The sequence below is a fragment of the Taurulus bubalis genome (genome assembly GCF_910589615.1).
Source record: "Taurulus bubalis genome assembly, chromosome: 13".
NCBI classification, from domain to species: domain Eukaryota; kingdom Metazoa; phylum Chordata; class Actinopteri; order Perciformes; family Cottidae; genus Taurulus; species Taurulus bubalis.
This window is the reverse complement of record NC_136601.1, coordinates 8,404,158-8,429,775: the sequence shown is the minus strand read 5'-3', so window position 1 is coordinate 8,429,775 and position 25,618 is coordinate 8,404,158. Positions and strand designations below refer to the sequence as shown.

Sequence of the window (25,618 nt, the reverse complement as noted above, 5' to 3'; positions counted from 1 at the left end):
CCTTAAACTGAGAATTTAGCACAAATGAAATGTACACGTCCTGGAGGTCTCAAACCACCGCTGAGGGAGGGAACGAAAATAACAAAAACCGAACGGCCAATGCAAAAATGGAAAACCCACAGCTCCTTAGTTGTGCTCCGAAAAACGTTCAAAAAAAGAAATCAGACACATAATACTCGAACTAATCCGCTCAGTATTTCCAGAGTCAACAGTGATGTTTTCTCCCCTGTCCGTCAATCTTTGGCTACTTTGCAGAAAAAGACTACAAGACTTCTCCAGCCACGTTTCCAGCTCTGTTAGGCTGTGCAGACGTGTTCGTAGAGGTGGAAAGCACACATCGCTTTACTGATTCAACTCAGTCAGTGTACTTCAGTACATACGTCAGGAAGTGAACGCATCAGAGCTTTTGGTCTTTTCGCTCCTTCTGTTTTTAATGAGGAAGTAGAGCACTGTGTGTCATGGTTGAGCTGCTTTTGTCACCTAGAAGATAAGCTCTGTTGTTAAAATTGACTGAATTAATCATTGATGGTGGCTATGCCGTGGAGTCAGTTCAGTTTCAAAGATTTGTAAGGATCACTTGTTCATGTGCTGAATGTCTCTAATTATTTGAAGTACATGCAAACTGTAGCACTATACCATGGTGGTGTTATCCATGTTCCCCAACATGATAACGTTTGCTACTAAGTGCTAAAGTACTAAACTCACACAGTACAACTGAGGCTGATGGAAATGTTCTTAGTTTTGCAGGCATTTGGTCACAAAGCAGGACAAAGGAAAACATAAGAAGAAAAGTAAAAGGATCACAAAAGAGAGGAGGACATGAATGTGTGCACCAAATTTCATGGCAATCCACCCACTAGTTTAAACCTCAACCTTGTGGTGGTGTTAAAGGAAAAGACAGGAGATCTTCCAAGTCCGTATGCCGAAATCATCAGGCATTAGATATCTTTTGTTTTAAAGGCTGTGTTAATACAAAAGAGAGAATATGTCGACAAAAACACTTCAGGTATCAAACATCACATGTGTCTCTTCAGTCCACACAAACACAGGGCTGGTGTCGATCCTGTTGTAACATTTGTGATGCTAAAGCCTCTGTTTGGGTGATTCACAGCTCAATTCTTCATGTTCCATTCCACTGGCTCAAGTCACGCTGCAAGATTTATGTGACGCCATTGAGGTCTTAAACATTTCTTCTCTGGAGATGAATGTGATGTTACTGGGCAGCTCACAATGTTTTCTGTTTGGTACTGTTGACGATTTGTACCAATTTGATTTTTACAGAGGAAATGATTTCAGCAGAACTGAACCACAGAAATCTCAAACATTGATCAAAACCAGCAGGTCACTCAGCAGCCATGTTTGTGTTCTCAAACTGTATTTCTTACTCGTGTTTATTTTTATGCAGGGTGAGCTAAAGTGCACTAACCTTACTAGAGGTCGGCTGATTTCACATGAAGCAGTCGTTCATCATTGTAGTTCTGGAGTAGCCTTCCAAGGAAGCAATGGTATGCGTTGTGGTAACTGCTCCTGACAGCGCTAATGTAGGCTGGAGATTGTTTCCATATGGGGCCTGGTTTCAAGCAGAGTCTGTTTACATGGGTCTAAAAAACAGCTTCCATTTCTCAAATTTCGAATTTCGAGCATGCAATGTGAAATAGTTAGACAAGTTTCACACTAGCAGTCATAACAACACAGTCCACCTTTCACCTTGGCAGATACATCAACAGCAGGTTGCTGGAAAGTCTTCAAGTTCAACAGTTGGGATGAAACTATTATCATAAAAAAAACAACAGGAGCATCGAATGATGTCTTCACACCAAACAAAGCAAACTTCCGCCTGGTGTTGATTAATCACGCTTTACTCGTGACAGTTTGACTGGGAGATTATTTGTGTTCATTGTGTGTTCGCTTCATCAACTAGTGCCAAAATAATCATTTTTGTCATAATCGTAGTGTACGGGTTCATAACATCATCCAGTTGCGATTTGTGTATTTCACTGAGCTGTATTTACTGTATCTAGTAAGTATAACATCTGCTGAGTAGCTACAGTAGTATGAACCCCAAATAAACACATTTAGCTGTGAAACGGATCGCAAAAAACAGATTAAGGACAAAATAAGCACATTATGGTGACGATTTGTTAAAAGTCTGAATTTCTGCATCGTCAGGTCTGTCGACAGGAGGACAATCAACTTGTTTTCTGAGAGGAGTTTGGAGCGATCAGTGCTAGGCTATGCTATCATTGTAGTTGCTCCATCGACAGTCAGAATTCTGCCATCTCAGCATAAATAAGGCAGCAACATCATTATTAACACCATAGACAGCTTATAGCTTCTACAAACACATTATACACATAGTTACGTCCGGTCTCTGTACAAATATGAGTTACTATCGTAGCACTTTGAGTGCGCCAGAGACTGCAGCAATATTTTTCCTCCCCCATTTCGAATTCAACATCCATGACGGCAGGAGGAGAATCTCAACGCTGACAGGCTTTCGCGACACACCGCCTTGTGAATTCCGTGTATTCGCACAAATATTTTTGTTTGCGTTGTGTAAACAAGCCATCAGGCTGAGAGGTTTTTTAACAAAACGAAGAAAAAAATATTGATAAAGCAATGTGTCTTACAAGTAATCTAAAGACTGCATATTTCCTGCACTTAACAATAACATATTGGAAAAATGTGCTATCTTTCATCTCAAGTGCTCTCCCTCCTTCATCTGCATAATATGACAATGACAGCAATGTGCCACCTTTAGATCATCGTGGTCTTTGAAATGCGTCTGAAGTGTTTTGATCTGGGCTTGTCAGAATAAAGGACTCTTTCTCTGCGTAGTCATTAATGCCTCCCACCCCACCCCCTCTCACTTCCCTTTTCCTTTCCACAAACACTTGCCTCACTTCCCACCCCCACACTTCTCAAATGAGCCTCTATCGAGTCCACTTCTCTCAAGGCAGACTCTTTGACCTCTCCGTTTTCTGGACTTGAAGCAGGCCGAGCTGCGTGACGTTGGAGGCCTTATGTGTGTGCCCGCCCGAGCTAGACCCCTGAAGCGTGCTGCCGCACCAAAACCCACGTTCCAAAGTTACAGAGCTCCTGCAGCGATTCTGGCATTGGCTTCAGAGGATGACAGCCGACGGTGGGGGAGCTTCAAGTGGAGGATGTGTCCAGAGGTCCAGCCTCCCGTCATGCCGGGTCCCAGGTGTGCATCCTTTCATGGACATCATGTGTTCTCATAATTTCTCTCCCCCCATCCCATTTCTTTGTTGTGCATTCTGGGTGAATTAGCATGTGATGCAAGTGCAGCTACAACTGGGGACTGGACTAGAGTCAACTGAGAAGGCTAATGGAGAAATGTCAACCATAGACGATTGGAGGCAAAGGGGAGAAGTATGCTTAACTTTGCTAAGACACATTACTGTATACATTCATAACCAGTATCTGCTGGCACTGATTTGACTGCACTTAATGTCAGTGCACACAGTGATTGATTGGCAGGTATCAGCAGTAGAATAATTCATGTAATCCATTTACTAATTAATGATTTGATATGAGATTTGTATCTATATGTGGTATGTTAAAAGTGCCTTAAGCAAAAGGCTCACTGGAGAGTAAGTCATAAAAAAAGCAATGGTAAAACCCAAACCCCCTTGAGGAAGACCATTTGAGAAACGAGTTGTGGTTAATATGCAAAGACTGAACAAATATTTGACTAGTAGTGTTCTGTAGGAAAGGCAGGCGGTGTGTAAACCAGATAAATGACTCAACAGACATCCAATTTCAATGGTTTATGCCACAGTAGTAAAAAATGACAAGGCCCCTGTTTGCTGCGGTTATATTTAAATCATACATGTGTGACTTGCACGTTCTCTGGATACGCTGGATACCAACTGAAATAAAATGTGATTACTTATTCCATTTTTCCAATCTTTGTCAAGTAACTAAAAAATATTGGAATTTGCGATTACAGTCATTGTTGTAATATTGATTCATGTGTGGGCAGCAGCACTTTCACTCATGTGGAACTGCGGCTTGAAATACAGTCCTCAACAAAGGGCAAACAGTTACTGAGAAAGCAATTTTCAACTCAAGGTCTCCATAATACATTAAGGAAGGTTTAACTTAACCCCATAGATCATTGTATGGAAACCAAACTATATATCACTGCCCGCATGTCTCTCATATGACAAGACCGTAATTACAACGGAATATAAATTAAAAAAGCCTCAACACAATAATGCATAGTTGTGTAAGAAACTTTTTAAGTGGCGCAAAACATCTGAGAATCAATTGGCCTTGGCTTAATCACTTTGCCTTGTTTGAGAGTTGTCAGGAACAAAAAATGAAAACACTTCCTTTGAGTTTGATTGAGTGGACCTGAAGGTCAGACGCGGCACCATGAGTATCAGGACCATTTTGTTTCCACTCTTTTCTCCAGCACATTGAATGACGTGGAACATTTGAACAAATAAGACAATTACTGAGGTTGAAGTACAGCCTTTCAGCTGTAATATAAAGCCGCTCTAATCATATATTAAAAATGGATTAGAGGACTGTGTAATACCACTCAAAGTGACAAACCTTCAGAGAACAATCACCATCCTCTGCAGTCTTTTTTTTTTTTATTTTTTTTTTTAGAGCCTTTCAATTCATTTTGTGATTTATTCTCTCTGATCTTATCAGTGACATTTCCAGCAGCAGCAGTGAGCTGTTAAAAATATTTATACTGTTTACTTGCCGCCTCCAGTTTAAATTAAATTTTGTTTTACCTTTGACTGCCAGGTGTTGTCAGAAATATGCTTTGATGCATCTGTAACTAAACACAGTGATGTCCAGGTGTATTATAATACACCTGGACATCACTGCATCGAGGTGAGATGTGTGACCAGTCAAGCAGAAGGTTTTCATGGGGTGTTTATCTATTTATTAAGGCAAAGTCAAATCATTATTAATGTAAATTTAAAAAGGTGTTTACATTCACATTTAGTGAATGTTTTAGAGATGTTGAAAATCAGCCTTCGTTTTTATTTCAAACCACCCAGTGTGTTGAAGTACAGCAAAAAACACCACTGTCCTAATACTGAAATACATTTTTTTGTTGTGGCTGATCCCCAAAACAAGACAAAGAATGAGTGACGTGTCGGTAACTGTTAATAAATCTTGCCACACATTTGGACAGTTCTGGTGAAATGCAGATCGTGGGTTGAACTGGTCTTTATTCCTCGGGCTTCATGGTTGCTTGCGTGGTGGCAGGAAAGGGAACGTCCGGGAACAATATGGGCAAGTCTCTCCTCAGACATCTGTCATCTCATCTTCCATCTCATCCCCCTCTGCTTCACCTTCTGCCTCGCCTTCGTCTTCGTCTTCCTCCTCTGATGTCACGTCCAGCTCATCCATCTGGGAGATGCACTTTGGACACGAGCAGACGAACAGGTAGTTCTCCCTGGGAAGGAAATGTTCCGCCAGTCACATTGTTGCACCTCTAACAAGAGCTGAAATTAACTCGGCTGTTCAGAAAATCTGATGCGTCACACCGGAACAAATGAGTGTTTAATACTTTTCATTCAGTGGGTGCTCATACATATTAGTCTTCGTTTACAGCAACCACCTGGATTGCATCTGCACGGTCTCAAGGCGGAGAGAAAGACATACACATCGCAGACGTGTTCAAAACAAACATGCCCCACTGAGCGTTGGGGTGTAATCTAAAAATGGATTGACATCATGTTGAGATTTCCTCTCGCCTCGACTACTGCAACTCTCTCTGTGCAGGAATAAGTCAGTTAGCCCCCTCTCGCCTGCAGCTTGTTCAAAATGCAGCAGCAGCACTCCTCACTGGTCCCAGGAAGAAAGAACACACCTCCCCTGTACTGGCCTCTTTTCACGAGTTGTATGCAATATAAAATACTGAATTGATTTTAAGATTATTTGGTGTTTCTTTTAAGCACTAGCTGGACTTGTACTTGGTAACACCTCCCTCCTTTAAGATCAGGTGGCAAAGTACTGCTCTCCATGCCAAGCACCCAGTTAAAGGACTGTGGAATAGTCTAAATTAGATTTGCCCAGTTCATTGGAAACTTGTCTAAAGACCCATCTCTTTGTCTGAGCCCCTTATTTACCATCATGAAGACATAGCTGACCACGCTTTAGTATTTTTACCTCGTTTGTGATAAGATCTTATCAGTATTCTATTCATTTAAAACCCTTTATAGGGCACTCATTGAAATACTTAGTGAGGGAAATGACTATATATGGTTACTTGCATGATAAAGGGCCTATAATACCTTGTGTGGTTTTCTTTGATCATTCACATTATATACATCTTTTTGTTGTTATTTAAATGTACAATAAAAATAGACTTGGCTTGACCAATGAGGAGCCATCAGACCCAGAGCATCCCTGCCTCATTCCTACCGCATCACTGCCTGGAAGCTTTGTATTGATCCGGGTGGACTTTGTAACAGCATGACTCTGCTCAAGTGAATCGTCTGAGGGATCACAGATTCTTACCTCAGAACTTTGTGTCTGCTATGACGGCTTCGGTCCCGCTGACAGCAGTCCAAATAACTGATGCAGATCTCCTGAGAATGGAAGAAAACACAGTTGAACTGGCTGAACAATCAGCAATACTATACAAGATCACTGGAATTTTTCAAATGGCAAAAATAAGTCCCCCCCCCACCCCCATCGGGCAGGAAGTCACTGTGTCCTTCCATCTTTCTACGAGTGGAATATTACACAAAGCACTCCTGTCTTTGGGAGTTCTCAAAGGGGAGCTTTGCTGTGAAAGTAGCACGGCTGCTGTGACATTACTGTGCCACGCAGATGTAAGGCTTCTCAATCTTTCTGACAGCTTGACAAACCAACTCCAATCCTCAAAGTCTCAGCCTTCTAATACCAGCTGACAAGGGAGCACACAAAGCTAGAGAGGGATGTTCTGTGCCGTCTATCCCGGGCCAGAATTTATCACTCCAAACCCAGACGTGTCAGCTGACCTCTCCTGGGTTGATGTCACTAAGGGCGCTGAGCTGAAGCAGGAAATTGTTGTCGGGGAAGGACGCCTCTGCGTTGGGTATGCAGCTGTGGTTACCTGCAGGGGTCAAAGAAGACAGAAACAAAAGGGTGGGGGTCATTGGGCGGTCTCTGGATCAGAGTAACGGTGGCTTTGAACTGAAGTGACAGCGCTCACAACATGGACATCATCTGCACTTACATGAGCTTTGAAGCAGAAACAGTCCAGAGCCCTCACAGTTTAGGAAGTCTCCCGTTTCTACAGAGATAAGACACAAGTGATGCAAATTTCTGGCCATTGTTGAGATCTAAAACAGATTACATAATACCTTCAGCAATGCATTGGGTCGACACAGACGATAATAAACACTTCGACAAAACAATAATTTACATCAAAAATGACTGCAAGAGCGAGATAAAACTGTGACCTTTCTCGACGTCCTTGTATAGCTGGTCGATAAAAGAGTCCAATTGCTCCTTCTGCTGGGCAGAAAGCTCAAGTGCATCACAGGCGTGAACCCACTGACTCAAAGAGCTGAGCAGAACAATAAGAGCAGAGGGAGAGAGAGAGAGAGCGTTACTGGAGCCGAACTCAGATCCAGAGCTAAAAAGGGAAGGACGAGAGCAGCGAGTGTTTACCTCGTGCCGATGCCTTGTCCGTTGGTTCCCACAAGAGCGAACAGAGAGCGGAAACCCTCGGGGACAAACCACTGCAAAGCAATCGAATCTTTACTGATCCATGTCGGAAAATCATCAAACACGCACATGATTTGCAAAAATGTTAAACAATTGATTCGTCGTTAACTGTTATACTCTTTTAAGATGAACTTGCGCTTTAAGTTTACTGAAGAGCTTTTTAGTTTGGACCATTAGTCACACTACTTGCACTATTAACACCTTTCTGCAATAATTATATTATATAATATATATTATATATAGAGCACATATTAGTTAAATGTTAATGCTTAATCTCTGTGTTCTACTCTGTTGTCCTTAATGTCTTTTTATATTTATATATATATATTTCTCTTATTTGTATACAATATGTAAATAGGTACGAAGAGAAGTGTAACCAGAGTCAAATTCCATGCATGTGTTACACACACACACACACACACACACACACACACACACACACACAAAAGTTGATTCTGAAAACAAGCAATTTAAATTAGTCTTGCGCAACAGATGTTAAGATGGCCATTGTTTAACGTTTTCCTTTCTCAAGACCAAATTATTAATTACTCATTAATTTAAAAGTAATAGTTTGACATTTGTAGTAATATGAAGCCAAAGCCAGGCAACCGCTATCTTAGTATACTGTATACAGCCTTTGTCAAGCACTGAGGTGCTAACCAGCTGTTTTATGTGGGATTAGGATAGGATATATATTTGGTTGTGGCAGTTACATAGAAGATATTTAATAAAATTAAATAATACAAGTTATGTTATGATTATGTGCCTGAGGTTGTCTGGTGGCTCCAGCTTTTTACCTTTGGACAGGGTGAGGCTAACGGATTCCCAGACATTTCCAGTCTTTATGCTAAGCTAACCAGCTGCAGCGTCATGAAAAGAGAAAGGTGATCCTACTCAAAACAAGAAAGTGCATTTCCTAAAAGGTCAGACTATTCATTTAATCAAGAAATGAATTGTCAGACACTTAAGCTAAAGCCATTTGGTAAGACGTATGGGGGAAACATGGAGACATGTGGATGCTTTCAGAATGTTCATTCTCACCCGACTCAGATGATCGTCATGAAGTGCTGCTTTAAAAAGGCTCTGTAGCAAAGCCAGCTGCCCCTACAGAAACAATGTCAGGCGGATTAAAATGACACTTTACATAACAGAAAACAAACATCGTCAGCATAGACAGCCACAGTGGGAATTAAACCTCTTTCAGGAGGGAGCGACACGCTTTGCTTATTGAGCCATAAACGACTAATTAGCATTAGAGCATGACATTATCTTTGAACTGCCAGACCTTACTACTACTACATTTTTATGACATATTATACTATGACTTTTATTACATTTGTATTGCATACTGTACTGCGACTTATGGTATAATAAAAATATATATTTGTTTAGGGCATACTATGGCCTTTGTGAATTTTTTTGTATATTTGTTATATAATTTTTTTCCCCATCTTATGTGTTATATTTTATCAATTTTTTTTTTACTCGTATGATTACTTCTTTTAAACATATTGAGTGAGCATTGTTGGAGGGAGCCTGAGATCCAAGATGCTTCTTTGTATTTGTTACATTTTACTTATTGTATGACATTTTAAAGGCTAACAGTACTATGACTCTTCTTCTGATAACATACAACACTATATGGCCATTTTAAGACTTTTTTTCTACATGCTATATTAGATTTTTTTCAACATAATTTTCACATTTTATTGTATGACCTTTTTAATGACTTTTCATCATGCTATTTACACTATGAATTTTTTTTTAATGAATATTTTCAACATATACAATGACTGACTTCTCTGACACGCAAAATCTGAATTTTATGACATAATATTTCTAATAACACTGACTTTTTCATTACATTGTATGACCTTATATCGCATTAGTATCGCATCATTTACTTTACTTTTATTTTTATCACTAGAAAGATACACTGGCTTTTTAACATCATACTATGGCCGGACTGTACGATTACTTTTTATGATATGTTGATGACTGTTTTTATGACTAACTTTATGACAAACTATGCTATGACGGTCTTTACGACTGATTTGTATACTGTGACATCTTTTATGACGTACTTTACTACAATTTTTTACATGACATATTACACTGACAGTTTAAAGATTGTTTTCATGGCATACTGTGAAATTCTTCTGACATGGTAAACATTCTGCACCTCCTCGTAATTTGATGGTAACTTACTCTGAACTTCTCTCCCAGGAGCTTATGGGCGATCTCCTCTTCCTCGTTACCCGTCCGGCTGCAGAAGTGTGAAAACAGCTTCTGCCAGTGTGCTTTGTCTTTGGCCTGTATGACATAACCAATAAATATGAATAACAAACATGCATTTCATTTTTAGTATTCAGTATAACTCTGGGACACATGCATAATGTTTCAATGCCTCTTTTGAAAAACTAAACTCCTTGTGGTGTCTCCACCAAGGAAGCCATTTGTAGCTTTTCACTTTGGACTGTATTATTTCAAGCTTTGTTCTCATCTTCATCTTCTTTCTGAATTCACAGTGAAAATTAAAATCAGAAATGGCATCTTTTTGATCACATTTTGGCAGCAAACACAACACTCTCACACCACCACCTTATAAAGTTGTTATGGGAAACTTGTTAGCAAACTGTAGCCTATTTACAGCTAGTCGCAAACTGTGTGTCTGCTGTAAGGTGCTAAGCAGGGAGCGTGTGGTGAGTTTATCAGAGAGCTGTTGGAGGAAAGGTTGAAGAGAGCAGTGAGATGGAACCAAAGCAATAAAGTTAAAAGCCATGATCTCCAAGATGGTAAATAACTGTAGAGGTTTTTGGGTTCATCACAACAAGCAACACCTTTCATATTGTGCATATTCAAGTTGTCAAATGAATATGTGCATCACATCGTGTTTTGTTTACTGGAAGTTGCCTGAATGACAGCAAAGTCTATTAAAAACCAGGTTGTCACCTTCCAAAAATGATTTTTACGTCCAGCTTTCTTCTGTATGGCAAAGTTAATTTCAAGCTATGTTTAACAACCATCAAAATGTGGAGTGGGCGCTAATAATCTAAATGTAATGCTGCACGTCATGTCCTTTTCCGGCAAGGTGTTTGTATCATATCTCTAATAAGACTAGTACACACCAGAATGAATCCAACCACACATTGTTTACTTTTATCTTCTGAATTGTTGGGTATAAATACAGACTCACTTGTTTGACAGCAGCTACCATTCTGGCCATAAGCATGATGCTGGAGGTCTCTGGGGGATAATGCATACTCCTGAGGAGAAGACAAGTCTTCATTGAGTGAATTACATTATTTAATAGAAAATCTGCATTAAATGCCCTCTCACCTCCATGCATCTTTAAGCTTGTTGATGGGATGGTCTGGATCGTCCTGAGAGGAGCCCAAACACAGAGCTCGATGGTACTGATCTGCTGCAGCTTGTCGACACTCGCTGCTGCAGTACATCACCTGCAAAGGTAACAAAATAATTTAAAAAAAAACACTGAAAATGAATGCAAATCCTTTCAAGTGACAGGTTTGAATATATTAAGGAAGTGTATTTAAAACGTCCCTGACATACAGCCCAGTTTCTTTCATCACTAACTGAACCCCCAGGTCTTCATCGCCTAGTAGCAACTATTGTGAGTGACTGTGATCAAGAAGTGAGTTGTACAGTTTATTAAACATCTCAGAAAAGTATTGGGATGTGTAGTTATAATAAAGCTGACTGGAAAAACCTCCACACATTTTTTTATCTGTATTTTAGAATGATTTTTTTCTTTTTTCAAATGACTGCAAGGACAAATGTTTGAGAGCTTTTCACCTCAGAGCAGTATCAACAGTAACTGAATTTTTGAAAATACCATGGCTTCTTTTACCCATACAATACTTGCAATCCATTTTGGATTGCAAGTATTGTATTTGTATTTAAATAGACTAAATCTAGGACATCTTAATGGATGTTTTAAAATAGAGTTCATAGAGCTTCATACAGAGAAGGTAATACTTGAGAAGGAATGAGGGGTATTCATTTTATGTGTTTAAATATATCCTAAAAACATGTTACTTTAGTTGAATTCTGTGCTTTTACTGCATTTGTTCTTTTTTTAAATTGTATTTATAAGATAAAATAAGATAATCCTTTATTAGTCCCACAGTGGGGAAATTGCAGGATTACAGCAGCAGAGACACATAGTAAATACAAATCAAGTAATATAAATAAACAGTAAAAGCAGTAAAGAAGAAAAATAGTCCACAATAGCAATATTAAATATACAGACGGAATAAAAAGTATATAAAAAAATATTTATATTGCACCAGTTGGACGTAATAAATGTGGCCAAAGTGATTAAAGTGTTATTAAGTGTTTTGTGGTCTACTGTGAGCTCAGCTGGTTGTGCAGCCTGACAGCAGCAGGAAGGAAGGACTTGCGGTGCCTCTCCTTCACATACCGGGGATGAAGTGTGTCCTGCATGGGGTGGGAGGCGTGGATCATAAGGGATGAGAGCTTAGCCATCATCCTCCTGTCTCCCACCACCTCCACAGTATCCAGAGGACGCCCCAGTACGCTGCTGGCCTTCCTTACCAGTTTGTTCATTCTAATTTAAATTAAGTGGGGTTTATTGTACCGTGTCTTTTTGCAGCACTTTGTAACTGTAGCTAATATTCAAGTCATTAATATCATTTAAATCACTCACCCGAATTCAAAACACTTTGCAGCAGTTAAATCGTGTCTGAAGGAACCGCCACGGATAAACAGTTGTTGTTTTTACTTTGGTTAATAAAAAAAAATTAAAAAATTAAAATTAAAAAAAGAGTGGCTTCCTGATCCATAATACCAACGCTGACCTCTAGATATTTTCCAACCATTCGAAAGAACAGCCGGCTTAAGATCAATACTTCTACAGAAAACGTTTAGTCTTTCCAAAGCCATCGTCAGTCAAATCATCAGCATATCCTGTGTGGACTGACCTGGCACTGAGGGCAGCCCTGGTGCAGCTCTGGTCGAACACGGCAGAGCTCCGGATAAGGAAGGCTGAGTCCAGGGATGCCGCTGAGTCTCCTCGCATTCTCCTCCGCCGTCTCCAGAGCGCGTAAGCAGTACTCACAGGCTGCGAAAGGAGAACAGGGCAAGAGTGGAGCGGATGAGCGCAGGTAAAGCATTACTGCAGACCCTGTTGGTTTAATCCTACAAAAAAACGCCCCCCTAAATCCCAGATTAAGACGGTATTTGCCAAATCTGGTAAAAAAAAAAAAGAATGTCAAGAATATATTTTTAAACATTATTAATGCAACATTCCTGGTTATTTAACGCAAGATGCACTTAAAAAATGGGTGCCACGTCTCCCTTGTCCCCATGTGTCTTGTCTCTCCACACTGTCGGATCGCCAATGATGGCAAAATTCCAAAAAGTAATCTAAAAAAGGAAGAAGTCCAGGAAGTAGCTCTCTGTATATGTAGCTCTCCAGGACCTGACCGCCTCTCGGACCCTGAGGTCTACATGCAGGCCCGAAACCTCACGTCGTATAAAACAAATGGTCTGCAGCTGGCCTCAACAACAAGGCCTCCCATCCCGCCTCATAGATGCTTGACATCGTAAAGTCTCCACATCTTTTGGATAATAATCTCCATCCATAATTGCACATATTCTTTAGACTCTATATTACTGTGAACAAACATTACTGCACACAACTGTTCAGCTCTTCATTTTTCCAAACAGACTTATATTTTTATTGTCTTTTTATTGATTTTTGTATGAGTGTTGACTGTTTCAGTCACTTACTTGAATATTGTTCTATCTATTCTGTTCATAATATGCACCAAGGGAATCTCCTCGTGTGTGAAAAAACCTACTCGGTTTCTGAAGTCCGAAATTTGCATAGCTGACCAACATGTTACTCTACTAAAGAGGGGTTTCGTGTGTGTTAAAATACAGTCGACATCTCACCTCTGTATTTATACAAAGCATTCCACTGGAACTGAGCAGAGACCAGCGGCCGCTCAAGAAAGATGGCGTCTCCCTTCTTGATGCTCTTTTTGGCAAAGAGACCCTTGCCCTGAAACATGTAAAACAAACACATTTCTGTTGTGCACCAATCTTTGAAAACACAGCGGTCTTCATTTAAACCCACCTGGAGCGGAATCTCTTCTCACAAAGTATCAAAGATAGAAATGTACTCACAGATGTATAACTTTATCTTTTAGCTCATAAGCACCTCAGCATTTATTTGCTTGCTCATATTATCACAGGTTTGAAAGTGTTGTAAGTGGAGGGTTCCTGCGACCCTGTAACTAATATACATTATGCATGTGGCTGAATGGATTTATCATCAGCAGAGATTACAGTGGACAGCTCTGAGTGAAATAATGAGATTTTGTCTCGAGGCTTAGGTACACCAGCTGCTTCATTTCAATGCCAACGCCATATTTATTGGTTTATTCTGACATGAATTAGCTGGCAAACTACAGTTTTCGCTCTGCCCTCCAACAAAAACCTCATCTTAAAACTGAAGCTAAATTGAATGATTTAAATTCTTCTTGCTTCGTGAGCTCGTTGACCCCTCCATGCATCATGCCTGGGTGCAATGACGCAACAAAGTTGCATGCTCCATGCACACCACAGTAAGTTTAATAGAGTACAATGGTGGATGTGGCTCCTTAGCGTGCACACGTTGAGTTGAAATGACCACAGCAGACTGTACTAACTGCTAGTTTGGGACACCAACATATCGACTATCGTCGGATCCCCTCAGACATTCTTTCATGAGCCAGTCCGGCTGCTGCAGCCCTCTGAGAGCCCATCAGGCTCTGCTCTGCCCAGCTGTAGTCCACACCGACAGCCGACATGCGTCCTCCGCATCTCGGCCACGGAGCGATTTAAAGCCCCAGACCTGTGTGCGTGTCTTTAGTCCGACCAGCGCCAAGCCGCCTTACCTTCACGTTGTTTATAAAGCTAACATCCACGCTGCTGGAGACTTTGCCGGGGTCCACGCAGAAGGAAAACATGTCATCCACGGGAGCAGCCATGTTTCTTTCGACCTCTTCCCTTTCAACTCTGACTGACTCTGACCGACTCTGACGTCTTATCTTCCGCATCGGCGCAGCAGCGACCTCTGGCGGTCAACACGTGAACTGCGGGTCTCTCGCAGATCAACACTGGAAGCTAATTGATTTATTGGAGGCGAGTTAGACTACGAGTACACTTGAAATACAAATACCAGAGTACATATACAATCACTAGCTCCAGAACTGCCATAAATATATTCAAGATACTCAATAAACATTCACACATGTGCTAATTTAGCAGAGAAGGATCTAGAATGGAGTAAATCTCTTATTACATGCATGTATGTATATGCACTAATCATTACTTTTGCCTTTACTGGTTCCAGCTGCCAGCTAAAATATATTATATTTTGTTATTTTGATTTGATTATTTTCTTGATTAATTGCTTCATTCATTTTTTTAAAATGGTGAACATTTTCTGAATCCCCAGGGGACATTACTTCAAGGTGAAAAAAGCTCTGAAAAGATCCTTGTTGAAAAGCCCCAATGAAAAGTAACAACACTAAACAGCTGAAGCAAAATGTACAGCTTACATACTCGGAAATGTCTGGAAATAAAATGTTCAACCAAAAACCAGTGAATGGGGAGATAGTAGTTATTATTTATTTTTTTAGATGATATAGATTCACATTTTACATTGTTTGACTAGCAAACATTTAATAAACTTGAAGTAGAATTATTATACAAATAATTAAAAATACTTAGTTCATAATAAGTAGTATAATATTTTGCTTCTACTTTTATATTTAAAATATTGTACAAATAAAGCATTAGGAGTACAGTAGTAGTAATAGAAACAGTCGAGTCACATGTCCTTCCAACAATTTAGGAAAGAAAGTTAGTGTACAGTGTTTGGTTATTAAACAAAATGTCCAGAGTACAATTCTGTGTGTTGTTTCACATTATTGAGGTTAGAGTCGCGTGATGAACAGAGTGTAAACTATTATACATCTACAGTACAGTCTCCACGTGCTCCCATAGACATTTACAGAATAATCAGTGCAGCTACAGATTAGTGCAGTTTCTCTTCCGTCTCGTGATAAATAGAAATGTTGTATCTGGTGCAGTGTTTCTTTTTGTCAACTGTCTCCAATACAATACAAAACAGACCCAAGACCTGATATACTGTATATCAGTCGTTAGCAGCTTATTGTAGATGTGTCAGGATCAGCATTTTTGTTTTACAAGGAATTGTAGTACAGGAAGGCCAAAAGTAATTCCCAACATGGTTGCTGTCTTTTATTCAGCAGAGGGCAGTGATGGGTTTGTTCATTGTCAAAATTCTTTAGTTAAATTGTTTTAATGATCTTTATGTATTTATTTAAGGAAGTTAATGTTGTCTTATATTTTGTATTTGTCATCAGCTTCAGAAATCCAGTATTGGCCATCATGCTCTAACAGATGCCTCAAACTCAGAAAGAGATGCAGAATTGTAGATTTAGGAGAATGTTCTAATCTTGGGGTGGCAAAGATTTATCTACGGGATAATTAACTAAATCAACATTTTAGCGGCATGATATTATATTATTTCTTTATTTACTATTTTTTTTTTTAAATGGATCACAAGATAAAAAAAAGAATTGAAAACCGCCGATTTAGGAGATTTGGGCTTCAAATAAAGATAAATCAAATGCTATCTGATAAACTAACGGTGACTGAAATGTGGACAAACAAGCTGTTGACACAATTCACTTTCTCACAGCTCACCGTGTTTGTTTTTGCTCCAGTTTAGTCTAAAAGCTCTTGAACAAAAACACTGTGCACCACCTGATCAAACCAATTAGCAGACGGACGGAGTTAAGAGCCAGCTGAAGAGCCAGAACAAGTCAGTTATTGTAGACCCAGTTATTGCAGACCCTTTGTCATCGGATGAAAAGCAGCCGTGTGTGGGAAACACCGTTTTGCACATATTAAAATCATTTCAGTAATACTAAAAAACAGATTTCACAGTAAATATATCATAATGTCTATATACATAGCTACTTCATTTCAAACCTTGGCTCAATAATTGCTGTGATCTTGAGAACCGTGAAGTAAAAAAACAACCCTGTGTTAGTGCCGATACTCTACGGGCAGCAGAAAGACTCTCAAACCTGTCGACAGGAGAAACCCCGCTACTTTCTCCCCGACAGCCATTTCCCAATGCAGTCTCATCTCCATCTTCCTCATGCTCTCCTCTCCCTCACCACGACATCATCATAAACCCTTGTTGTAGGTCAACACTTTGCAATCTGTTGCCATGGCGATCTCCGGCTCTAGGCAAGACACTTCAATCTGCAAAAAAAAAAAAAAGCACAAAGACTGAAAGTCAAAAAAACATTTTTGCTCTACATCGCACTGACTTTAAGCTCCGGGAATCATTTTGACTTTTAATTACACGTGGGAAGAGACATCTGGAATAAGAGGTGCGTACGAGCTCGTGGGCCGGGGCTGTGCATGTCAAGTGGTGTATGTGTAATCTGAATTTCTCCACAGCTGCTCCCTCTTTTTCCTGCCATCTGGCCTCAAATTAGCAGTGGGAGCGGTTGAAGCGACATTTTCGCCGTACCTGAGACATCTGGGGGAACAGGCTGATGGCCACAGGCAGCGAGAGGCCGAAGGTGACCAGGCACACGAGGCCGTGGACGGGCAGCAGCAACCGCCGGTTGCTCTGCAGGAATCGCAGCCTACACAATTCAAGATAGGGAAGAAAGGGAACGTGAGCCTGCGGTGTGGATCGATCCCAGATGACTGCTGCAACGCCGGGAGTTATTTTTGGAACCCGGAGAAAAGACACGTGCAGAATTAAGGAGGGGGGGGGGCTATTTTACACAATTAGTGGGTATGAGATTAATCTGTCTCTGTGAAAGTCACACTTCTGGGTTTAATGAGTCAGACTGCACTTTATTTTTCCTTAGTTATTTAATAGGAGGCAGAACATTTTACATTCTCTCTCGTTGTGGCCTCCTGCAGAATGAATATATGAGTAGCACTTGGGGGCACAACATATGTCGGCTCTGGCTCAATAAACACATTATTTAGACCGCCAGACCTTTAAAGACAGACAGCAATAAGAACAATAGAGAAAGGATGAGGTTGAGAAGAAAGAGGTGAAATAGATCAATTACAAAATGTAATGTTGTATTCAAGTACTGTGTTTTGCATTTTTAGGGCAGAATAAAATCAAAAGCTTCATTGTCCACAACTTCCTTTAAAAATATGCTCAAAGGCAGAATTACATTTCTGAGTTACCATATTTCAGTATATTTACATGAGTTCCTCTGACCCGGTTTTTAAAGAATGTTTATTCATGTTGGCCGCTAGTTCCCAAACTGGGAACCAGGACCCCACAAGGTTATGCAAGATATATCTGAGGGGTCGCAAGATGGGGTAAGAACCAGTTAAATAAAATAATGACGTTTATTTTACTGTTTAATGAATAGTTTAAGGCTGATATTAAGGCCTTTAAAATCAATATAAAGATCACTGATGGGTTTGTGACCAGACGGGTTGAGAACCATCTTCATTCTGACTGATCTCTTAGTTGCTGTTTTTCTCTGAGTTAACCTGAATATCAACAGTAACTTAGAACCTTTTCAGGGTACGTTGTTGAGATTTTTAAGAAATATTTGAAGCAAAAATGAAAAACTAAAATCACAATCAAATGTGAAAATGTTCTGCTTGTCTTTGTCTTTTATGTTAGTCGACGGTACTTTGGATTTGGTACAAAACAAGACATTAAAATAAATTTAAAAAAAGACTCACATATTGCACATTTTACAGACCAATGGATTAATTGTTAAAATGATCTGTCAATCAACAATGAAAGCAAATATCACGAGCAGCAGTGATCTTAAAAGTAAATGCCAGCTATATGTTCCTATACAAACCTCTCTAGGTAGGACATGATGATGGGGGGCAGGACAAAGATCGGCATCGGGAGGACCACACGTGTGAAGGCGGTCTCCATGATCGCCTGTGGGGAAAAGATGAGAACATTGTGCACACGCTTCATTTAAAATACTGCAATGAGTTGGATTTAATTTTCTCTTTTATGGGATCAGATGTGTGCTGAGTGACGGCAGTCGAGCAAGAAACGATGCATTTTCCCATCATCAGCCGTCATCCCGCTAAGAGGCGGTAAGTGTATGAACATATTCAGTGCAGTCGAGTCACAATGAGCGGAGTATGCGAAAGAGAAAAACACTCACATGGCTTGCAGCAATTTTGGAGGATCCCACCACGTTCCCGTTGTTGTCCAACACATCAATGCCTTCAGATAGCTCATTGTGTCTCATCAGGCCCACGTTACAGATGTTTGCACTAGCTGAGGACGAGGAGAGAAAGGCAGCTTTTATGGTTTCATATATTTCCACAAGAACATGTGCTGAAGACGAGAAAGAAGAAATTCCCTGAGACGTTTATGTAGGAATACCCTAAAAACCCTTAAAAGACTTCAGTAAAATAAATATTCTAATAACAGAAATTACATTGCTCGGACAAAGCTCTGAAAGGTTAGATGTTTGGACATAATTGACTCATTTGTAACATAAAGATAAAGATTTTGGGTGTTTTGACTCCGACCACCAGAGGGCCACGTGATGATAACTGGAGTAAACAAACCTACAGCTGGGAAGGGGACAAGTCTCTGAATTATCATTCTGGTGGCAGGACTCAGCTTGTTGGCTTTCTGAATCAGCACATTCAGCCCCACCTAGTAAACACAAAAACACTTTGAAAAAGACTGAAAGAAATCAAAACCTACTTAGCATTTTGTCAAAACGTATGTTACATGCTTTAAATACTGCTATACAGCAAACATACAGAAACAAAACAGCTCAAGACGTTAAACGTACAGCTCTCATGTGCAGGTACAATTCACAAAGGAAAGAGGATGATGAAGTCATTGAACAAGAAACCCACTCACTGCAATAGAAACAGCGCTGGTCACAGCTCCTACATAGCCCTGAAGAAACTTGGATGATGGCGTTGGCTGAGGAGGGAGAAAATAAATATTGTGTCACAGCTGGTTTACGCTCTAGTGGCATCTTGTATTTTATATCGGCATTTTAGGTCTTAAGATGGTCTTTAAAAAACACTATACATGATATTCTACTATATAAAACCATAATAATCTAGAGCAGCCAAAAGAATAAATAAATATATATATATATATATATATATATATATATATATATATATATATATATATATATATATATATATATATATATATATATATATATAGTATATTTGTAGACGTGTTTGAGAGACTAAAGATGTGAATATCCAGAGGTGATAGTTCTCACCTTTGTGGCGTTGCGGTTGGCAAAGTTCACACAGGCATTGTGACTCTGGTTCAGCCACTATAGGAAAGAAGGGATGCACAAAGGAAAGAAAGAAGGCAGATGGAGGGAGGGCATGAGGGAAAGAAAGGGCAGGAAGGATGGATAGACAGATAGATATTCACAAGCGTACATGTTTCTATATAGAGGAACAGCTTGCAGAAAGAAGCAAACACAACACTGTTCTTATTCCAGCGATGCATGTACACAATACAAGTACACTTACCAGATGTTCAAAATGTACAATAAATGCAATGGTTTGATGTTTTTACAGTACCTGCCATATAATGGTAGACACCACAGTCTGATTTGGAAGAAGAAGGCCAATGACCTAGATGAGACCAGGGGATAAGAGCTTATTTTTGGGGCAAAATAAGTCAGAAGTCTCATTGCATCTGTCCCCAAACACGACCATGTAAATGGACATCTGCACAGCCATGATTTTAAATGTATGATAGTTTATATGAGACTTACAATCGGTGTTCCAAATGGTACATAACCTGCACAGCGAAGAAATGATGTTCAGTGTAAAAAATAAAAGAAAGAAATAAAGAAGAAATGAGGACAAAATGGAAGTAAGTTCAACAACTTCAGCAAAGATCTTCATCTGAGGTCGTACCTGACATTCGAAATGGCATGAAGATCTTCTCCCCTGTGTCAGGATGAATCATGGCCTGCGTGCAGAGAGCATGGCATCATCCTCATGCTGCCAGGAGCCCAGAGGCCTGAATGCATGGAGGTGAACTTCACCTGAGCCTACTTACGAGTATCCCCGACACATCACTTACCTGCTTGACCTTCTGGGCTTCCCACAGCTGCACAGGTGAGCAGAGGAGTATTCTTTAGGTTTATGTTTGCTTTTATTTTACATATCTGGTTAGGACACGTTCATTTTTTGTTGTGATAATTGTGTGTTTAGCTTCAGACAGGACTTAGTGACTTTGTGATCTTTATCAACCTGTTGTCATACTATTTTGCATCATTCTATCACATCAGCGTGAATAAAAACTCACCTGAAGATCAGAAACTCCCGGTGGAAGCGCGCCATGTTTGTAGTCATCAAGCAGTTTCACGCATTCTTTCAATCGTTTCTAAAGAACAACATGTGGCTGTATTAGACCGGGAATGCATGTCTTCTAATCTGTCAAATGCTTTATCAATTTATTGTTTTATCGCAACTTGATCAAAACCCCAGAAATGTTTAATTCACTATCATATACTATAAGCTCTACAAATGTTTAAAGTTGTGCAGCTCCATTAGAAATCTGACTATTTCTTTGTTCCGTGACAGTTTATGATACTCTGATGGATAGAAGCTCGAACTTTGTACTGAAACCATGTTGTAAAAACGTCTATCAGCCACAGATCAACAGTTTAACAGGTTGCTCTTATTACCTCGGACACAAACAGAGTGCTGGGGTCAATGATGTCTATGAAGTGTCTCAGCCGCCCGAGGAATGAACCCTTGAGAAGAGAGAATGACAAAGTTAACTCTTAATGAATATTAAGTATTGTTGCACGATATACAAACAAAATAGCGGATCATCCTCCCCTCTGGGAATGGATGATTTCACTCATCCTCTGCAAATCAGTCATATTTAAACATGCTAAAACGTTGCTTTGTCTGTTGCAAATTTACACTTATGTATTTATAATGTTACACGGTTTATTGTCTTATATATAAACATGGCTGTAGGCATAATTTCAGAAATATATTGTCTCCTAATAGAAAATGAATGTGTTGTATTAATGTGTTATCATCTTAAACTGTCTCTACATCCAGACAGATCATCTGTGAATAAATCAGGTTCCTTTGCCTCCTTTTGGTTCTCCTGGTGGTATTTGCAAGATTCCACCACGGCTGAAGAAAAACAACCAATCAGAGGCCAGGAGTCTGACGCAGCTGTCAAGCAGCTCGAGAAACTCATGGCCAAAATCTCCAACAAGGCGGCACTGATCATATGTGAATCAAGATGATATTACTGTATTTTCAGAAACATATTCTATGGAACTGTTTAGTTGGAAAATGATACAAGTTTGTGACCCGGCCTCCATGTTGAAAACCGTGAGTCGAAATGAAGCACCATCCAACGGCCGATGTGAATTTTGTTTTCTTCAGACAGAGCCAGGCTGGTTGTTTCCCTGTTTTCGATCATTGTGCTAAGCTAACCTGCTGCTGGTTGTAGCTTCATAATTACTGTCAGCAACAAACAAAAAACAATCCCCTTTGTCCGAAAGCAAATAAATGCATTTCTCCCATTGCCATATGTTTACATTTCCATGCCGGACTATGAATCCTCTCTTTCTCTACTCACTTGATGAAGAACCATGAGATGCAGTTGAGAGCTCTGACTCATTAGTTAAAAAAAGACCTTCTCAGTATTTTGTTCCCAAAGGTAAAGCATGTGCAGATGCACAAATCTTTGCGATGCTAATGAGAAATGATTAAGCAGATAGTTTGAAGTGCCGCCATAAGGAAAACTGGACTATTAAAATATCAAAACACAACCAATCATCAAAAGTAATAAAATGGGTTAAAAAGTCTGTGCTATCACAACGGAGCAATCTCACTCAATACAACTGAGAATGTGAAATGTGCCTTTTGAGATCAACTTGTATGCTCACAATCTGAGGAAGTTTACATTTCCCACACATTTTCCCAAGTGAGGCTTGGAGCTGCTGGTCAAGTGCCCCGTTTTCTGTTCCCTTGGCTGTCTTCATCAGCATGCCAATCGCTAACTACGAGTGCCAACAGTCTGAAAAGGCCCAACAGCAATGTATGCCAAGAGTCTCTTTGGCAAACCAGATGGGCGAAAACATGGCAGCTTCAATCAGCTTCCCTCGGAGACATTAATCAGTTATGAAGGGCAGAAAACACAGTGGAAAGACAGAGGAACAAACCTTTCTGGATTTTAATCATCTGTTCAGCATCGAGTCCTAATTGACAAGACTGGAAACAACAGCCAGTCCTCCTAAAGACTGTCAATAAACCATCTCTACTGTATAACTCTGGCTTTTCTGCCACTGCCGTTCACACGTCTCCTCCTCTGACAGGCCATATGTGCTGCAGTGCTGTTTTGTAAGAGTCGGGGTAGACTGAGGATCCATGTGAGGAGCCTGCTTTAATTATGCATGAGCCTCAGCTCCCTGGAGAGTACACAACAAGGCTCGCAGAGCCGGAGCGCGGCAGAAAGCACAGACACACTGAGCAATGCCGATTCAAACACTGGCCTAATTCTGACTGCTTTGACGCAAGGAAGTGAAAGTGTTACAGCACCTTTATCACCCCGACATGAACTCCAGGTTTCAGATGGGAAAATTAAAAGGTTTTCTGATGGAGACTTCCGACTAGAAGAAACAACTTCACAGCAGCAGGAGGGAGCCGGAAACTAAGAATGAATTACTCTCTTCCCTAAAATGATGGTGAACGCAAAAAAGTGCTTTACATTACATTTAGCTGCCGCTTTTATCCAAAGTGACTTACAATAAGTGCATTCAACCACGAGTACAAACTCAGAACAACAAGAATCACATGAGACAAAGGGTCTAAATTAACTATTAATTTGTGAACCATGCCACATCCTGTGTTATATTGTCCCTTAAGCCTCCTATAAGAACACAACCCCAGACTGAAAGAGACACAACATCATCTCATGAGGCCATTTTGAGTTGGTTTCTGGTTGTTTTGTGTCTCTTTGTAGTTATTTGATTGACTTCTCAGCAGTAAATGTGAACAGTTCACTTCAAACTGAGCCGTCGACCCCTGAGCCCGTGGGCTCAACATTTAAGATAAGCTGTTTTCCTTCCGTCTCTGGTACCTTTCAGTATTTTTTCTGTGTTGACATCCTGCATTTTAGAGTCATACGAGTTGCATTGACAGCTCATATCAGTTGAAGCAATCACAGATAAAAAAAAAAAGTTTAGAGACTTATTGACACAATCTGTTTATGGACCTCTGCAAACCATCCGGTGAATAATGTACTTTTGAGGTGCTGTTTAATAAATGGCTCTGAATTAAGAAGCCTTATAAATGTAAATGTACCAGCGTCCCCTCTGTTAATAAGTCAACGTGAAGGTCACATTATCTCTCAGGGCTGACTAATGCAAATTCAGTGAGGATGGAAAATTGAGTAATGGGCTTCAGATAAAGACAGACAGTCCATTAATCTGGATCACATGTGAGGCCATGCACAGTGAATCTGCAGAAGAGAACAACTTGAAGGTGGGAAGTGGGATTTCTATGAAAAAATTATGTGCAGATTGTATCAGAAATCTCTATCTTGAAGGCAAAAATAAATAAATAATAGAAAATATGAAATATGAATAAACAAACATTTGTACATAATAATCGTGATAAAGTGCCTTTAAAATGCCGCGCAGGGTCTCAGTGTCCGTCTGCAGACCTCAACAGTGATATCATCTTTCGAGGCAAAGGGTGTGAAATCTGTCATCTGTGGGATGACAAACATCGACGTGAATCCGCCGAATAAACGATTCTCTCCTCCGGTGCAACGAAAACGAACTCGAAAACGGATCCAATCAAGCGCAGAAGTTCATTACCAGTTCAAAGTTGCTGCGGTTTCATAACAAAGAACCGGGACGGCACATCAAAGACAACTTTCGCTACAAAGTGCGAGCCGCCGGAGCGGAGTATCGGGCTGTTTTCACCCTCAGAGACCGACGAACAAAATGTCATTAAAGCTCGTTTTAACTGGAGAGGAGAGGAGACTCACCTGCTCGTATCGGGGTCTCCCGAGCTGGAAGGCAGGACATGCTGCGGATTCCGCCATGACACCGAATTATTTATGTATTAATGAACCGAATCATGAACGGATTTTCAAGCGGTGGGAACTACGTTCGGTGTGTAACTAGTGAGCCGCTCGTGCTGCCGGGATGTGTAGTCTCCTCGTTTGCGTCCACACTGGCAAAGTTGCACCGCATGACTACACATCCCAAATAATCGATCAGGGGAAAGCTATTGCGTAACTGTTCGGATTGATATTGGGAAGAGATGACAGTTGGCGCACCTAAGGGTGCGCCAACTGGCCTGAGGGGAGAAGGGGGTCTGTGCCGGGTATCGATCAGAAGCTGGCACAGGTGCTCTTGATCAAAAAGGGAGAGAAATATATACTAACCTGGAGCAAATATACGTAAATATTAATCTCCACACTGGACACTTTCATTATGCTCTTGTCATTAAGTGCCCCGGGGAAAGATGCTGCTTCTATTTAAATAGACTAAAGTTTATTAAATGTGCATTAGTTCTTTATTTCTTCATATTAAAATAAAACTAAAGAGAGGAGATATACAATAACATAAGAAAATGCACATGTGGATTGAAAACAAGGAGTACAATAACTATTGTGTGTACTGCTCTCATACATTGTGACACATGTCATTGACTGTGTGTTGTGCTAAGTTTAACATAATTTATAAGAAATACCTTTGTGAAATCTTCACAATATTCACATTAGTATAAACCTTAATCACATTTCTCATTTTATACATGACACCAAAGAAACAAC

The 25,618-nt window shown here is 40.2% G+C and overlaps 2 protein-coding genes across 2 annotated transcripts; both read right to left on the bottom strand.

Moving 5' to 3' along the window:
- Positions 1–4,918: 4,918 nt before the first annotated feature.
- smyd5 (SMYD family member 5) lies at positions 4,919–14,729 on the bottom strand (the record flags this gene model as incomplete). Its single annotated transcript, XM_079229226.1, has 13 exons — positions 4,919–5,446; positions 6,514–6,584; positions 6,999–7,093; positions 7,217–7,273; positions 7,443–7,549; positions 7,654–7,724; positions 8,752–8,814; positions 9,919–10,023; positions 10,907–10,976; positions 11,050–11,171; positions 12,675–12,814; positions 13,651–13,759; positions 14,637–14,729. The coding sequence occupies 13 exons, from the start codon at positions 14,727–14,729 to the stop codon at positions 5,296–5,298; spliced, it is 1,254 nt and encodes a 417-aa protein (XP_079085352.1). The 3' UTR covers positions 4,919–5,295.
- Positions 14,730–16,965: 2,236 nt separating this feature from the next.
- Positions 16,966–24,883, bottom strand: sfxn5b (sideroflexin 5b; the record flags this gene model as incomplete). Its single annotated transcript, XM_079229250.1, has 14 exons — positions 16,966–17,043; positions 17,318–17,435; positions 18,639–18,724; positions 18,960–19,075; positions 19,372–19,462; positions 19,676–19,741; positions 20,058–20,114; positions 20,371–20,424; positions 20,568–20,593; positions 20,713–20,767; positions 20,882–20,908; positions 21,107–21,184; positions 21,489–21,557; positions 24,827–24,883. The coding sequence occupies 14 exons, from the start codon at positions 24,881–24,883 to the stop codon at positions 16,966–16,968; spliced, it is 978 nt and encodes a 325-aa protein (XP_079085376.1).
- Positions 24,884–25,618: the final 735 nt, after the last annotated feature.